The 17,412-nt window shown below is 33.0% G+C and overlaps 1 protein-coding gene across 1 annotated transcript in view; it reads left to right on the top strand.

Moving 5' to 3' along the window:
* LOC129002885 (protein unc-13 homolog B-like) overlaps nt 1-17,404 on the top strand; it is a 108,399-nt gene extending 90,995 nt beyond the window's left edge. The window contains exons 21-27 of the mRNA XM_054430996.1: nt 198-325; nt 729-857; nt 1,453-1,666; nt 9,242-9,340; nt 9,832-9,994; nt 10,796-10,922; nt 11,395-17,404. Of these exons, the coding sequence (XP_054286971.1) occupies nt 198-325; nt 729-857; nt 1,453-1,666; nt 9,242-9,340; nt 9,832-9,994; nt 10,796-10,922; nt 11,395-11,556 (1,022 nt within the window). The 3' untranslated portion in view covers nt 11,557-17,404. The remainder of the gene's footprint in view (nt 1-197; nt 326-728; nt 858-1,452; nt 1,667-9,241; nt 9,341-9,831; nt 9,995-10,795; nt 10,923-11,394) is intronic.
* Nucleotides 17,405-17,412: the final 8 nt, after the last annotated feature.

Genomic DNA, 17,412 nt, shown 5'->3' with positions numbered 1-17,412 from the left:
AAATTTTACATCGGCCAAACTAGACGCTCATTTAAAACCCGATATAAAGAACATTTACCAAAAAACACCGCCATTCAAAAGTCTAATTACGCAGAACATTCTTATATGGGTACTTTTGTATGTAAAAGAACAACTCAATCTTGACATGTAACGGATGACTGATCAAATTTTAATCATGTTGTTATATGATTAAACAGGCTCATTATCGTTATACGCTCAATCCTGTGAGAAAACGGTGCTCAAGAGATTGCTCAAGGAGTTGTGGAAGATTGTGATGAGGATTCTAGAGAAAGCTGTCGTACTGCCTCCCATGACCGACAAGAGCGTAAGTTGTATCAATTTTAAGATTTTCCATTATGCCAAAACCATTTTTTTTTTTTTCAAATAGATTGTGATATCTTCAAAACTAAGGTGATCCTGTAAATGATTACTGTATTGAAAGAATTTAAACATAAACACCACCATCAAATTAAATCCTACAAATGTCACTCTAAAAACTATAGTTACAATTAATTCCCCCATTTTGCCCATACCATAAAAACATGTTTAACAAAAGCTATCTCAAGACTTTGATATTCAACTTTACCAACTTAATAATAAAAGTTTATCTGATTATGTGAACTGTTATTGAATTTCACAACAAGTCAAGACAATTCAAGTGATCACTAATTTTGTTTACTTTTGTATTGTGTTGATACAGTTTTTAAATACGTTATTTTTCCTGATAGATGATTCTGAAGAATCTAACAGACAACGCAAAGAATCTCGCTGCCAACGCCAAAATGGAGGACATGTCGAGACTGATCAAGAATATGGCTGGCAAACAGGACGTCAAGAATGCGCTCAGTGGAGTCATGGTATCAAGATTTATATCAAATTATATCTCTAGGTCTATATAAGTTCACTTGCTCTGATTGAAAATATAACAAGAGTATTGATTAGAGTGTTGTTTATACTACAAAAAGACAAGCTAAGGATTTACAAATCTATTATTGGTATATTAAAATAATTTTGTAGTTGGCTAATTAACAAGAAACAAATTTAAAACAACAAACACCATATGCATAAATAAGACAGAAAGCTGTACTAAAATTGTTTTCAGTTAATTAAAAAAAGTTATTAATCCATGAGGAATAATTATGTTTGATCTACGGTATAAGCTCCACTAATCCTATTTTGATCAAAGTGTTATCATGTTTGTTACACAAAAACTTTGCAAGGAGTTTTTGTCAATATGCCAAAACATCCAAGGTCATTACATGGTTATTAATATCGTCCAATGATAATCATACCTTGAAATTAATTAAAATAAAATACCACCCATCTAATTTTTGAAAAGTTCACTCTCTATCTCTATCTTTAACTTCATGAAACCATAAGTACTTTCCAAAAGATAATGGCTTCAAAAATATTTCACCTTTCAAGATCTACAACTACTTTTCAAATGTTTAGGAGGTAGAGAAGAACCTATCGCCAAAGCAGTGTGCTGTTTTGGACGTCGCCTTGGATACCATCAAGCAATACTTCCATGCCGGTGGTAATGGACTGAAGAAGACGTTTTTGGAGAAGAGTCCGGAACTGCAGTCTCTGCGGTACGCCCTCTCGCTTTACACACAGACAACGGACACACTCATCAAAACATTTGTTACCTCGCAGACAAATGAAGGTAAACTTTCCTTTCAAGGTGATGGTTCTTCTTGGGATTGTTTGTTGGTTGTTTGTGTTTCTCTTTTATTTAGATCTGTGTCACTCTTCATCTTGGTAAACAGGTGACACATGACTTTTATCCTCAATCTTGACTTTTGTATCTATATAATTTAAAAACTTAAATGCCTAGGCCTACTTGCCTCATTTTTCATTTCTTGATTCTTCACTCTAGATATTAAAGTTCTAAACTATTTGAACAAATGAAAACAAAAGAGCAAATCACTTATATTTATTTAAAGTAATTGAAGTCATAATGTTCAGTACAAGTTTAATTTATTTTTATTTTATCAGTTTAACAATAAATGTATAAATACAATTTATCAACAACAACACAGGTTTTAAATTCTTTATTTGGAACTAAGGATCTCAGATGCTCTTTTACGAAGGTTTATTGTATTTGTGTGTATTATAGTGTATTGCAAAACGAGTCTTTGGTGTGTAAAGTTGTTAAGTGTCATATGTTGGTGCATGATATGTTATTTCGAGACTATGTTAATAAAATAATTCAAGGTAGGCCTACCACAAAAATGTCCATTGTGTATCATAATTTGGAAAAACTATTTCCGTCATTCTAGTTTATCAATCTGATCATAATTTTTAGTGTTGAGCTTATTTCAAAAATATAAAATCCTGCAGACATTATACAATGCCATCAAATGTTGATTAATGAAACTTAAACATGAAAACCAAAAGTTTTTTTTATATAATAAACACTATTACTAAACTTCAACATTTCTCAGTTGAACAAACTTCTTGTCCCTTTGAAATACTTAATGATTCAAAACATAAATTAATGCCTCGTAAATGTATACACACACATCCATGTATGTCTGTAATTCTGTATGGCTGTCTCTCTTTTCTAACTTTTCTGTATCTTCTTTTCCGTTTCTGTGGCTTTCTCTGTTGCTTACCGTACGTCTAAAGTTCCGCTAAACAACAAAAAGACGCTGTTTGCGGCCCAGCGGTCGCTCTCGAGTGAGAGAGATGAGAACGACGCGGGAATGGACAGCTTGGAGGAGCCGCTTAGAGCCAAGAAACGGCGAGAATCGACTCTGCAGCAAGGTAGCTTACGAAGCCAATCCCGTCTTGCTGCTCGCTATCACAAGTCACTCAGCACTTACAACTCTCACTCACATTCTCTCATTGTCACTCACACTCACATCGTTAGGGTTGAATGGTTTAAGAGCTGTGGTATTTTAACTTAAATCTGCATTCAAATCACCATTTTGTTTAAAAATATTACATTAGTAAGCTTAAGTATTGAATTGCCTTTAGTGCTGGAGATTAACTTTTTGAGTAGTACCTTTAGCGTTAGTTTTAAATACCTAGTAAACAATTTCCCATGAATAATCTTTGTTTTTAACCAGTAGCAAATCACCTATAACTGAACCTTAGTTTCTCCTGAGATCCATTGGCATAAACAAAGGTATTGACTACAGGTATAGGTATTGGGTTAGTTATAAACCCATTGTTGGAAATTATAAGGCCATCAGGTCAGCGGAGACGTGGTGTTTTATTTAACATTTCAGCAGTTTGTAATTGTTCAAGTATTTTTTTTTTTTAGATTCGTCAAAATTATATCTCAAATCTTGAAAAAACACCAGAACTTTTGTTTTGAAATTTCAAATTATATTGATCAGATTTTTGTGTTAATATGTGAGGTTCAGGATTTAAATTTATTTCAGTGTTAATTTTTATTTTTTTTTTTATTTTTTTTTTTTAGGCTTATAATGTATTAGCTATGTTATTGTAATTATGTCAGGGTCAGGAGTCAATTTCTTTCAGTTTGTATACACTTTATTATTTCCCTACAGTCACCCGACAAAGTTGGCTTCCTTCTACTGTTTATAGTACAGAAAGCTGCTAATTGCTGCATATTTATACTTTGTCGTACGGTTTATACTTTGGCGCACATCAGGATTCCAACGAAACAACACAAAACAGCGTGGTTCTATTATGCACGTAATCCGTGTAGGCTTGGATATAGGTTGGCAATACTTAAAGATAATTATACTATGAGCAGCTGATTGACTATTATAACTACAATTTAACCCGTCATTTCGTGTTTATAGTTTCGGTATTTCTGAACTTTCTGTACTTTTCTTTTAAACGTTTTTAAAACATTCCTACGATCTTAATAAACAAGAAAATACCTTTAAAGCATTTTTTTAGGCGCGGAAACCACTTCAAATTACAAAAACATACCGAACTATTTTCTTAAGTCGCGGAGCACATTGCTTGCTGAGGAAAAAATAGCGGAGTGATACGGACCGGTGACTACTTTCTCTAGGGCACCTATTTGTGTTGCCAGCTGAACCTAAAAACGTGTTGTATAGTGTTTGAAAGACTAATTATTTGTACGCTTTATATAGTGACTGTAGGAAAAATACAATGTGTAACACGAGTGCAAAAGGCCTTTGCTGCACTCGAGATCATTCATAAACATTGCTCTCGTGTGCAGCAAAGTGCCACTTTGCCCACTAGTTACACAAATAACTATACCTGTATTTTTGTTACCTTCATCAGGCAAGTAAGTTAGTGTTGTGTTTAAGTTTCAGAGCTGGAGATTTGGGATTTGTTTTTTAAATTTTTTTGTTTTTTAAACTTGAAATGTTGGGTTTTGATCATATCCAATGTAATTGAAATAATAATTAAAATTATAAAACTTAGGTATTGTAACTTATTGTATATAATAATACGGTAAAAAAACACATCAGTAGCTATGCAGAAAGTGACAAACTGTTGTACTAGTGTAGCAGTGGACAGGGCAATCGTCGCCATCTTGGCGTAAAAAAGTCTCTACATGAAGTACAAAACCAGTTTTTACCACCAGCACAACTGCGTGGCTATTGTACTTTTACGACAGAGGTTTAAAGTTACTGTCTGCGAGAGTAAAGAAGTCCCTTGAGCCAGAGAGGTACGCAGCTATGTTTGGAGGGTATCGCGCACTATTTGCAGGCGCTAAGCATCTGGGCGCCTCGCCTCGATGTCTGTCTGTAAACAACTGTTGTAAACATAATTACTCATATCTTTGTTTTGGTAAGTGGATTATCATCATGTGGTCACGTCATTTGATTCATTGCAGTCTCGTGTGTTCGCGTAGTGAGTTCGTTTTGTTTTGGACGGTCCTTGTAGCTATGGATTTAAGAAAACATCGTGCTACTATACATAGTGGAGAGAGGGATTTAATTAGACGAGTGATGGAGTGTTGTGACAACGAATGTAAAGACAAAAATTTATTAGTGCCGATAGAAAAGGCAACAGAACGAGCCGCAAACTATTGTAAAGTTCCAGAAAAAACTATTAAACGAATTAGAAAAGCCGGCAAACAAACTCCGGATGAAAAACTCTGTACACTCGGGAAAAAACGCAAGAAGACTGACCACCATAAAGTACAAATAGATAGCATTGATAGGCGTGTAACTGTAGATGTAATACGCAATTTTTACAAGAACAAAAAAATTGTCCCTACATGTAAAAACCTATTACCTGTTTTGAGAGAAAGAATTAATTTTAAATGGAGCGAATGGGCACTTCGGCGTCTCTTAAAAGATATGGGGTTCAAGTGGAAGAAATTTGGTCGTAAAAGAAAATGTTTGATTGAAAGGCCTAACATCGTTAATTGGAGGTTTAAGTATTTGCAAGGGATAAGAGAGCTACGGGGACAAAAAAGGAAAATTTCTATCTGGACGAAACTTGGATGGACAGTAATTTAACGTTCCAGAAATGTTGGCAAAGTATACGTCAATGGCGTGTTACCTGATATGAGCGCGTCAAACCGCGTGATTGACATAGACATTGGGTCAAACTAAGGGTTTTTGCTCGTTTTCTTTATTTTTTGCTTAGGTTTATGGTAATAGGATTATGGTAATAATTTTAATAATACGTTGTTTATTGCGATGTATGCTATTGAAACTGCTGTACTCAAATACTTATATTATGTACCGGTAATATGCATTCACCATAAGAATTTATTGAATTTATTGTTGTGATTTTATTGTATTGCATTTTATTGGTATTGTTACATTTAACTAAACAAAAATCATAAAGTAGGAAGGTTATTAATTTGCCTTAGTAACACTAGAAAATTGGTTTCCTTCCATTGTATGACTACCGTATGCAAAAAAATATTATGACATAGATTTATAAAAATCATACAGATATTAAATACAAAAATTAAGCCTTAAAACTACCAGAGCAGCGTCAAGACGGCTCTACAGTAATTGTCGCGCGAAACGTTCAAGCGTAACACCTTTAAACTACGCATACGCCGGAGCTCAGGGGACTTCTTTACTCTCGCGGACAGTAGTGTCACTCATGAAAATTCTACATGATATGAAGTGCTTAGTGTGTGGGCCAAAAATTACAAACCGATTGAAATGTTGTTCATTGCTGGTTTTGTGATTTGTTCTCAGAGACCCCCCCCCCTTAAATTTAATTCATACATTAATTAGTATTTGGTATGGGCATCCATTATTTTAGTTCTTTATTTTCAAACCCCTTAAAAATATTTCTTGTGCTTATATTAGTATATTTAGGGGTTTTATTTGATTACTTTCTGTTTAAATATTTTGTTTCATCTTTCTATCATCTATAAGTCTTCATATTTCTATAACTTAATAACAGTGACAGTGGCATACTTAGCAATCAAATTCTATCATTATTGCAACACATTGATGGACACTCACAATCTTAGCACAACTCTTGTTTTGTGTGTGGACAAATTGTTTTCTGAATCTCAGCAATGTTATATAATCACTGTGTGGATTGTTTGACACATTAACACTGTTTCTACTGGATCTCACTTGGGATATCTAGTGGTAGAGCGTGGGACTTTGGTCCGTGATGTTCCAGGTTCAAATCCAACCAAATCGTCAATAGATTTTAAATGAGTGATGCCCCAACCCCAAGGTCTAGCCTGAAGTAATGTGAAAATGAAATTCCAGGCTCGTGCCTAGCGTCCTTGGAAAAAACTGTATCCCACTACTTAAAGTGTCAAAAGTTATCATCATATTTTAATTTTTGCCAACGTTTTTGCTAATTACTATTTCCTTATTGCAACATATATATTTTCTCCTTTAGACCCTTCATACATCTACGATCACTTTGTTATAATTAACAGGTGTCTCCTTTAAAACGTAAGTACTTTTTTAAGAATGAGCATGATTGCTGTTTGTGCTTGTATGTGATGTTATGTAAATTATGTAAATAACTTTTAAATTTATCTGTTATCACATATAAACCTTGTCTGTTTTTAAACATGTTCTATCCTTCAGACAGAAACATTTTACTAAACACGGTGTTAATACTGTTACAATTATTTGTTTAGTTTTGACATTTTGTCCATAAATTGATTTTCTTTACCATTTTTAAATTTTAAATCCTAAATTATTGAAAATGAAACCATGTTTAGATTAGTCAGACTGGCAGTATCTACACATATTATGTGGCAAAACTCACCCCAAGGATTACTTGTACTTTTCGTTGGGTTTCGTGATAAAATAAATCTACAAAGAAAAGTATTACATTTTTTTTATAAATAGGTATTGTATGTGTAATGTCAATTTATCTCAATAACCGTTAGAGATAGGGCAAATATGTAAATGAGTAAAAGGTGTATTTTTGTGTGTTCTTTAACTTTGCCATTTTCCAAGATGGCGGCCATAGCACAACATACACGAATGTTGATTTTTGATATGTTGTTGTTACTGGGTACTAGTACTACACATGTGCAAATTTTCACCACTTAGGTAATTATTTCTAGGTAGAGGGGTTTTTTCTCTAAAATGACTGGACTAAAGTAGGAGTAGTACAGGACTAGCCTACCAAAAAACGCATATATTATCTAAAAAAGTAAATCAAAGCACAAAAGAAAATTTAGATAACCATCTGCAATCATCACATATTCTACCTTTCATTTTCATATAATGAGGTTCTTTCAAAGTCTCGAAATTCACGACCATGACATTTTCCAACATTTTCCCTAGGGTACATTTTCCAACTTTCACGCTGTTTTTAGACTAATTATTCATGCCAAAAATATAAAGCCATATTTTTATGTCATCAATAGTTATTAAACTTACAAAAAAGGAGCATATTATAATTTTATTGTCATTGCAAACTGACTACCATGACAAAATAAGTCTGTCCCTCGATTAGGCGTCACGACCATTTGGGAAAAAATTTCAACTTTGGAGCACGACAGTGGCAAGCCTGGCGTCGATTGCGTCAGTTCGTTTTAGAGACTAGTTCAAGGTGTACGTCAAGTTTGTTGTGCCGGTTGTTTTGTGTTGAAAAAAGTAGTTACAAGATTAATAAAGGCAAGTTTGTGTTTTTTTGTAATTTTGGTGTGTCCATGACCGTACGTAGTCATTTGATGAAGTAGACGTGGTTTTAATTTTTGTTGATATGATATTTCAATTGCTACATTAACCTAGAAGTCCACTTTGTATCCTCGAACATGAGGTGCAAGACTACCGCCAGAACAGAGCCAAATAATACGTAATGTCACGACAAAAGATTCACGACCATCGCGGGTTTTTTCACGACCAATCCAGCCTTATGGATTATACTGTGTTTGGTCGTGACAATAACTTAAATATCATTGCAAATTAAACAGTTTAGTTCAATTGAAACACATATTTTTATTATAACTAACAGTATAACTGAAGGATTGTTTGGAAAGATTTGGATTATTCCAGACAATTCACGACCGTACCGCTTGTCCCTGACCATCACGTTGATGATTTCTATCATAAAAATTTAAAAATTAAAATATCATCATATTTCAATGTTTTATACACAAAAGAAGCACACCTCTATAAAAACATAATGATTTTTCGGGTCTCAGGTAAGTTTTTTCGGAGTTATACAAACTTAAAAGATTTTATTGGCTTTTTTTTAATTTTTATTTTTTATATTTTTTTCTAGAAAGACCAAATATACCAAAAGCTTAGTGAGCTGTTTATTGTATAATGGCCATAAAAGTAAATTAATTTATAGCAAAACATAGTTATAAAAATAATATTAACTATTTTTAATATTCAGTTTTATGTCCGTGAAGGTCAAGACAAAATTTTGTGTTTTTCCATCAAAGATGCTCTATTTATAAAAAATCACCAAAGATATTGCGTTACCATGGACATTTTATGAAACTTCAAATGTCAATGAAATAATAAAAATAAAAAAAGTTTCAAAAAACGGAACAAACAATTTTAAAAGTGCTTTTCCTGAAAATTTTCACTCACATATTTTTTTACACTTACACTTGGATTAGTCCAGGACTCGTCAAAAATGCATTCACAGAAACAAAATAGAAAATCATATAAGAAAAAAAGGAAATGCAGATACGTAATCATCAAAATTGTACAAGTCTACTAGCTACTTAGCCAGTAAATATAAACACACACACACGCACCACCCAAGACTATTATTTACCATGGTCAAGACAAGATTGATAATGATTTAGCAAGTTTATCTAAGTTTCAACCTGGATATGTTTCTGATGCAAGTTTGTATGTTGTTTGTTGTACAGCTGATCTGGCAGGTACGGAGGAGAGTGTAGGTGAAGTGTCAATACAAGTAGACCTCTTCACCCACCCTGGCACTGGCGAACACAAGGTCACCGTGAAGGGTGAGTTGTCACTTGGAATTCTTGTTTTCACTCTTTGAACCCCGAGGATTATTAAGTGAGTTGTTTCAGACAGGCTAACTAAACTACCCATGAGCTGTACACCAGACTGAATCCGAATGTTCCACCTATGGTATGGTCTTAGACAGATCTGGTTGGAACTTAGACAGTGAACCCAGTTAGCAGTAGGCCTATACTGTTTCCTACAGACTCAACTATACTTGCTTAATGGAGTGTCAGCCATTGAAACCCTTCATTAAGGCACTTTCCAAGCAAATATTTTGGCTGCACACTTTTTACTGTACTCGTGTATAAGGCAGTTTAAGGCTTTAATTAGTAGCACAATGACAAACAAAAAAACTTGATTCAGTATTGTTGAAAAAGTATACATGGTTTTTTTGCACACAACTTTGAACATGAACATTGAAACCTTTGATTTTTTAAAGACTCTCTTGATCAATAATATAGTTTCAAACTCTGCCTTTATGTTGCAGTTGTGGCTGCCAATGACCTGAAGTGGCCGCTGGCAACAGGAATGTTCCGGCCTTTTGTTGAGGTCAACCTGATTGGCCCCCATCTCGCTGACAAGAAGCGCAAGCAAGCCACCAAGTCAAAGAACAACAACTGGTCACCAAAGTTCAACGAGACATTCCACTTGTAAGTTTTGCTGTTTGCAACAATTTACTAGGTTTTACAACTCTGATAGAGCCATTCAGTAGACTCATTCTTTATTGGGTCAATTTCGTTTGGACAGTAGTCACTCACATAATCGGGTATCTTACTCCTTTGTCCTTAGCTACATAAACAAATAAGTCACAATCATTTGTCTAGTGCTGTTTGTATGTCTTTCCAGTGGCATAACTAGTCTGTCTGTGCCCCAATGCAAGTATACCCGTGCGCCCCTATAGACTCATTCTCCCCCCCCCCCATAACGTACTAACAACAAAATTTCTCTGTATTTCCACACTTCCTGGATACTATTTCACTACACACGACATTTTACAAGCTCTATCCAATTAGAAAAAGATTATTCAAAGAAATATAATTTATTATGTACCGGTACAGTAATTTTTAATGTTAATTAAAAACTGAAGTACAGATCACATTACATACTTACAATTAATTAATGTACTTTTTAGGACGATAAAATAAAAATATAGACTACTTTAACGCTATACTTAACATTTTATATTTACATATTCAGTGCCTTATACAGTATACATGATATTGCAAGCTACAATATAATGCTCATGATCCGTTTATCAGAACTTTATTAATTTTACTAGATGATGCATTCTTTCAGTCAAAGAGCTGCCTACACTGTACGTTGATTCCTATTACCTGACAAAGATATTGTGTCGTGTTTCAACCTCTTTCTTTCCTGTTTATATTTATAACTATGTACATATTATTTTAGAAGTTTCCCATTGTATGCTTAATGTGTGATTGCCTCTCTAGCATCATCGGAAATGAGGAGCAGCTGGAGTATTTTGAGCTTCACATCTGTGTCAAAGACTACTGCTTTGCTCGGGATGACCGTCTAGTCGGAGTCGCTGTACTTCAGCTCAAGGATATTGTTGATCAGGTTTGTCATATCAAATAGATTTGTTACTAAAGGGTGTTTTCCTGGCTTTTACTAATTAGCGTCCTGGATGAGTTTGACAGAGTTTCCGAGCAATTGGCAGGGTTGAGTGTATAGTAAAATATCAAAAGAACATGGAGTAAAGTCCTCATTCCTAAAAACAATCTACTAGTAAAAAAAAATAGTATTTAGTATTTATGGCCAGTATTGATATACCACGATTACTACGCAGACGTTTCGCCGAACTGGACGGCCCTTGTATTTTGAAACTAGATTTTGATCATAACAAATATATTTTTTAGTTTTACTTAGCACAGTTTAATAGTTTAGTGGTATTCTGATAGCCAGATATTGTTGTTTCGAGGACAGACACCTTTAACTGTTTCATCTTATACTGTAATGGTACCCTTCTATCTTCAGATCACTTCACAGATGGATTGTCTATGTGTCAATACAACAAATTCTGTATTTGCAGGGGTCATGCGCTTGCTGGTTATCTCTTGGAAAGCGCATCCAGATGGACGAGACAGGCTGGACCATCCTACGTATTCTGTCACAGCGAAGCAACGACGAGGTCGCCAAGGAGTTTGTCAAACTTAAGTCCGATATTCGACAAGAAAATCCCTTGGCACAATGAGAGGAATTCGCCTCTTCTCGCCTTGCCTTACTTTCGTCTTCTCATCTGAACATCCTCGTATTGAGCTGCTGTTGCATCCACTGGATATGGTTGGTTTTCCTGTTTTGTTTGAGTTGCAACAGGGATTGCCAAGCGTGTACTAATCTTCAAAGACATTTTTTACTAGCAATCAACAGACATACATAAGAAATCGTCCAATTTTTTACAGTGACATTTTTACTCTATTCAATACCCAAAGTACTTTCCCTATTGTGTATGCTCCTTGAAAGATACAACAGCAGTTCAATATGGCAAAGGTGTACCGGATGAAATACTTTTGTTGAAAGTTAGTTTAAAGACACAAATTTGATTTAATATCTCTGAACACGAGAAGGACAATACTGTAACTGATCAAGTCCGGATGTGTAAAAAACGCGCACATTGCAGCCCGACTTGGGGACGTCTTCGACACGACCTTTGTACAATACTTTTGTAAACCGATTTTGATGTACATAACAATGTAAAATGATGTAACTGTAATTATGGTTTTGTCTATGCTTGAAGACTTCCCCAAGTTTCCCTAAAGATAGTGTTAAATTTAGAAGTAGTTTTTAGGGCCAGCTAATTTTTTCTGAGGTCCTTCATAATGTACATTTTGTGATTAAATCACCCCTTATCTTGTACATATTCACATTTGTTGACTCGGGTCATAATGTATAAATGCCTTTATTTAGAGTTATGATTATTTTCAACCTTCAGTTTAGAAAACCATGAATTTGTTAAGGACTTGTCTGGTAAGCTTTGCCCTGTGATTTCTCTTGTAAGCCAAACTAATCGGACTTCTTAATTGTGTCAACCAATCACAGATTGATTAGCTTTATGACAAGATAATGCCACAAGCTGGTGTTTCTGAAGCTACCACTGTAGGAGAGTTTTCTCTTTCAGCACTTCCTTCTCTGAAATCCATACAATTAATAGTCAATTACTGAGCAAGTGGTTGTCAACAATATAGTAGTGTTATTTTATGGTTATCAATTAAACCATGCAATACTTAGTTTATTTTTTTTTTATATGAGATTATTGAAGTTACAACTTGAAATAGTTATATCACATAAATAAATGCTTTTGAACAGAACATAATGAAGGCCACTTTGAAGACTTAAGGTTCACATTAAGTCTTACCTAAGTGCACAAGTATTTCATTTACATTTTTTTATGTATGGTAACAAAACAACAAATAAAGGTTATGTGTACTGTTCTTAAATGAAGTAGCAAGGGATGTGTTTATATTAACATTTTTTGACACACCTTTCCTTTATGTGATACTTATTGAAGGTAAATATCAAGTGTAATAACAAGAAAAAATAAAACTAAAACTTAAAAATAAATTGAAACGCCTTAATGGAAAAATAAAAAATAAACAAATCTAGGGCAAAGCTATCAGTTTTTGTTATCTAGTCTTAGTGTAAAATTTCATATCCCTCAGCTTGACAATATATCACTAAAGTTGAAATTTAGGTTAAGTTCTTTACCATGACCTAATCTTTGATACAATTGTGAAGGGCACAAACATCAGAGCCTATTCCACTGTAAAATTGTCAGTTTCATCTATTATTTGTCCTTCAGCCGATTATACTCCTAAAATGAAATGTTAAATATAAATGTTTACACCAACTTCCAACTTAAGTTTTCCTTTATTGAAAAAAATATTTCCTATGCGCTATAAAATAGCTGTTTTATACTTTTCAACATAGAACTTGTCCCCGATATCCCATATATGAACTATTCTTAAAATACTGACTGTTACTCTGCAAATTCAAACTAATTCTGCTGATTTGCACATTTTTGTATAAGAATACGCTTGTTCAGTCGTTGGATGCGTGTGTCTTGTCTATGGTAAGGTGTCAGTGTTTGTATCTGATCTTCCAATACTGTTTTTTTCTTGTCAATATGATATATATATATTTTCTTTGCTTTTTCTGTTTAACCGTTACAATCACGTGATAATCAGCGCTTCTTCTCTAGGATAAGCTTATTTCTGTTTCTATTCGGAGCCTTTACAGTGTTGAATGTAACATAATATTTGTTGTTGCATTTCTAAATGGACCAATACAATTTTCATTGATGTATATATTATTTTTGAATATAAATTATAAATGATTTAGCTCGAATGAAATGTTTCCGTTCCTTTTCAGATGTAATGTAAGATACTGTTACTACTCTATACAAGTGCCATGTAAAGTTTTGCTGGATTCATCACTTATTTTTTATCATCGCTTTTTTCAAAGTTGTCATATCAATGGAGCAGTGTAAAAACTAATTTTTTCTTAATATTGAACGTTCAAATATTTCTTTTTTAATCTTTATCGATTGTCTTCAACATTTTTGGTAATTGAATAAAACTTTTCAACCACAAATAATTGTTTATTCCTATTCCAGGGAGCATTGATAAATGTCTGAAGACTATAATAGAATACAGTAATTATTTTCAAATATTGAATGCTTACAGGAATTGTTTCAATGTTGTTATATTTCTACTTTACAAAGACATGTTATTGTATCATTTCTGTAAATATATGTATAGGTGCGACTAAAATATTATTTAAGGATGTTTTGTTAACAGAATAATATGAGTAAGGCGGCTTTTTAAGCTGGTGCACTTGATGTTGACTGTTTTCTGTTCATGGATGTAGTGTTATTACTATGAAATTGTACAATAATAGATTATTTTCATGAAAACCTAACATTTAAGTGGTTTGTAAAATGTTCACCAGGTATTTGTTTATTAAAATTATGCAACTGAAAGTGTCATAATCATAATCAAAATTCCAATACTACCTCGGATATCATGGGTTTTTGACATAAACAAAGATATAATATTTAGAATTGACCAAGACATTATTTCTTTATGGTATAGGCCATAGTACAAATTCAAAAATTAAGGAAACTTTTTGACTTTACCTCTTAAATTTGTTACAACCATCTTGACAGCTTTATAATACATTGAATAATGAGCTAACATTAATTTATCTTGAGTTTGTACAAAAACTAATTTATATAAAGAACATAATTAACAATTTACCGACTTGGCATCATTAATTTTAATGGCATGGGAGGAGTGTTTTCAATTTACTTTTCTTGTAAAAATAAGTGTTTCTATAAATCCATGATATTAATTCAATCTTTATAAGTCAAGCCCAAAAGTTTTACACTAGAAAATGTTTACAACTATACAACTGTTTTGTACCAACTAGTAAATTGTAAACTTTTAGCACTGAATTTTGATACTGCAAATAGAATTCTCATCCTATTGTAAAATCTTAAACCTGTTTTGATGTGTCTTTAATATCAATAATGTAAGCCCAGAGAGTGTTTGATGGCCAGTAAGGCTTTCTCTTTTATTTTAGGGTAAATTTTTCCATGATTATTTTTGAGGTAATGGAGTGTTTCTCAAGTTTCAGAGAAAACATTAATGCAGCAATAAAAATTTCTAACTATCCAATTTAACCCTTCCAAACACATTAACTAACTACCATATCAAAGGTAAAGAAGATCTAACAAAGAAAAAATTAACAAAATGTTATTATTACTAAGTGTGCCAGCCTGATATTTGGTCAAGCCAAACTCGAGGTAATATCGTGATCATATCCCACGGTCATGGAGACATCATCGTTGTTTTCTAGGATCACTGAAAAATCATTAATGCCTTCCTCAGTCAAGGAAACATCACACTGTCTTTTGCGGTCCATGCAAAATCCTGAACCCTCTTCGGTAACAGAATCGTTATCAATGTCTCTTGCGATAAATGAAACGTATTTCTCGTCTTGCGCGATAATAGTAAATTTCCAACTGTGCGATCTTCGCAGACATGTCGGGTATCAGTATCGTAACTTTTACCAATACAAATTTCCAAGTATCGGTAGTATCGAGAATTAACACATCCCTAATAATTTACTATCTCTACACATATTTTATCTGTTGATTTCTCAGTTTAAATTTTCATATTGATTTTATATGGAAATTCTATGCCACAAAATTTGCAACAAAAAAAAATTTCTAAACTTTTTTTTACATTGAAACAATAAACTTCTTACAGTTTTTTATTGAAGGAATGCTAAGATAACCACTTAAAATCCTAAATCATTGGTCAAAAGACTGATTAAAAAGGTGGAAAAGCCATCCAGTCAATGGAATTTTCATATTAAATAAATTTACCTAACCCGCCATGTTAAACTTCCCTATCCCAAGCGTGATGTATATAACTTCGTTACTTCTCGAGTGATGTAAAGTTGAAAAAAACTCACTCGGTGATGTAAAAAAACCCATTTAAATAACATTGAGTGCTTAACTTAAAAAATATACCTCTATGGAGCCAACGACGTTCAACGCTAGAAATCAGCTGTGCGCTTGAATTTTATTGTTATGTTTTGAAGAATTTTCCTAACCTAGCTTTTGTTTGTAAATGAACGTTACCGTTACTGTTAGAAGATGAGTGAAATGGATAATGAAAAATATTGTTCGTAACCTCCTGTATATTGTCGGGTCAGGTAAAATATTGTACGTTACACGTTACGCAAGAGCGTGTTTACATCACTTCGGTAAATTATGCAACTCGCTTCCGCTCGTTGCACAACATTCGCACCTGCGTGATGTAAAAACGCTCTTACTACACTTGTAAGGTAAATAGCTATTACAGTACTTGGTTTATAGGTATTAGCTATATAGTCTTTTTTTTACCACATGATTTACGGGTGAATAAAAACTATGCCACTATTTTCAGTTATTCGAGCAATACATTATGTGCTATTTTTAAGACTAAAAGGATAAAGGCTAATAACAATTATCAAATTTTTTGACAAAAGATTTTCCGAGACATAACAAGTAATTTTTAATAGCCAAGCAATAAGTTAACCTTTTCTGTTATTGAGCAATACAACATGTGTTTTATTTTTAGCTGTAGATAAATATGTATTGTGTTATTTCCAAAATTAAAAAACAACATCCATATTGGAATTATTTTCATTTTGAAGGAAAAGGTTTTTTCCAATAGTACATAAAGTGTTTTTAATAGCTAAGCAATAAATGATCCTCAAGACCTGGTGAACATTTTCAACAACTGATGGCGTTTTCATGTTTTAACATATCGTAAATTATCTTCTAACAGTTATGTAGTGTGATAAATTTTATTTTACGCCAAATATTGTTGAAGTGTTGGTAATTTTAAAATGTATACATGATGTAACACCACAGAATCTGGTTTTTACTGAATGTTTTTTCGTACCTTATGTCTGTCATTCGTATACTTCTGAGAACAAACAGATCAACACAAACATTAGATAATTTAAAATTTATTATGCTCCAAAATATTAGCATTTAACCTATTTTTTATGTTTCATGCTTTGTCTTTTAATGATTAAAGTAATATTATAGCAGCACCTGGTCATTTTAATAGTAACAATGTCATCACAGTGAGGCAGAAAATCTTTAGTAATTTTTTTATTCGGATGAATTGAATGCAAGAATAATCTCATTTATTCAACTCTATGGAAAGATCAAGTGCTGCTTTATTGTATTGGATTGATTTTATGTAATTTTATTATTGTAATGCACAAATTATAATTAAGAATAGTCTCTGAAGAAAGATCCATTGTTTCTTAATCAATTATTTAAACATTTTCAACCATCATTGATTTATAAACTCTTTAAACTTTATACAAATAAACGCTTATTTTGTTTTGTGTGGACATTTGAAAAATTGAATTCCTCTCTGAAATGCAAAATATACACTGCACATTTTCATATTGAATTGGGGAGATATGTAAATTATTAACATTTGCATGTGTTTTTTTCAAATAAATGAGAACTTATAAAAAAATT

This window comes from Macrosteles quadrilineatus, unplaced genomic scaffold, assembly GCF_028750875.1.
Source record: "Macrosteles quadrilineatus isolate MER2022 unplaced genomic scaffold, UCM_ALF_1.0 Scaffold_9__3_contigs__length_116548681, whole genome shotgun sequence".
Classification (NCBI taxonomy): Eukaryota; Metazoa; Arthropoda; class Insecta; order Hemiptera; family Cicadellidae; genus Macrosteles; species Macrosteles quadrilineatus.
This window is presented reverse-complemented; position numbering and strand designations above follow the sequence as displayed.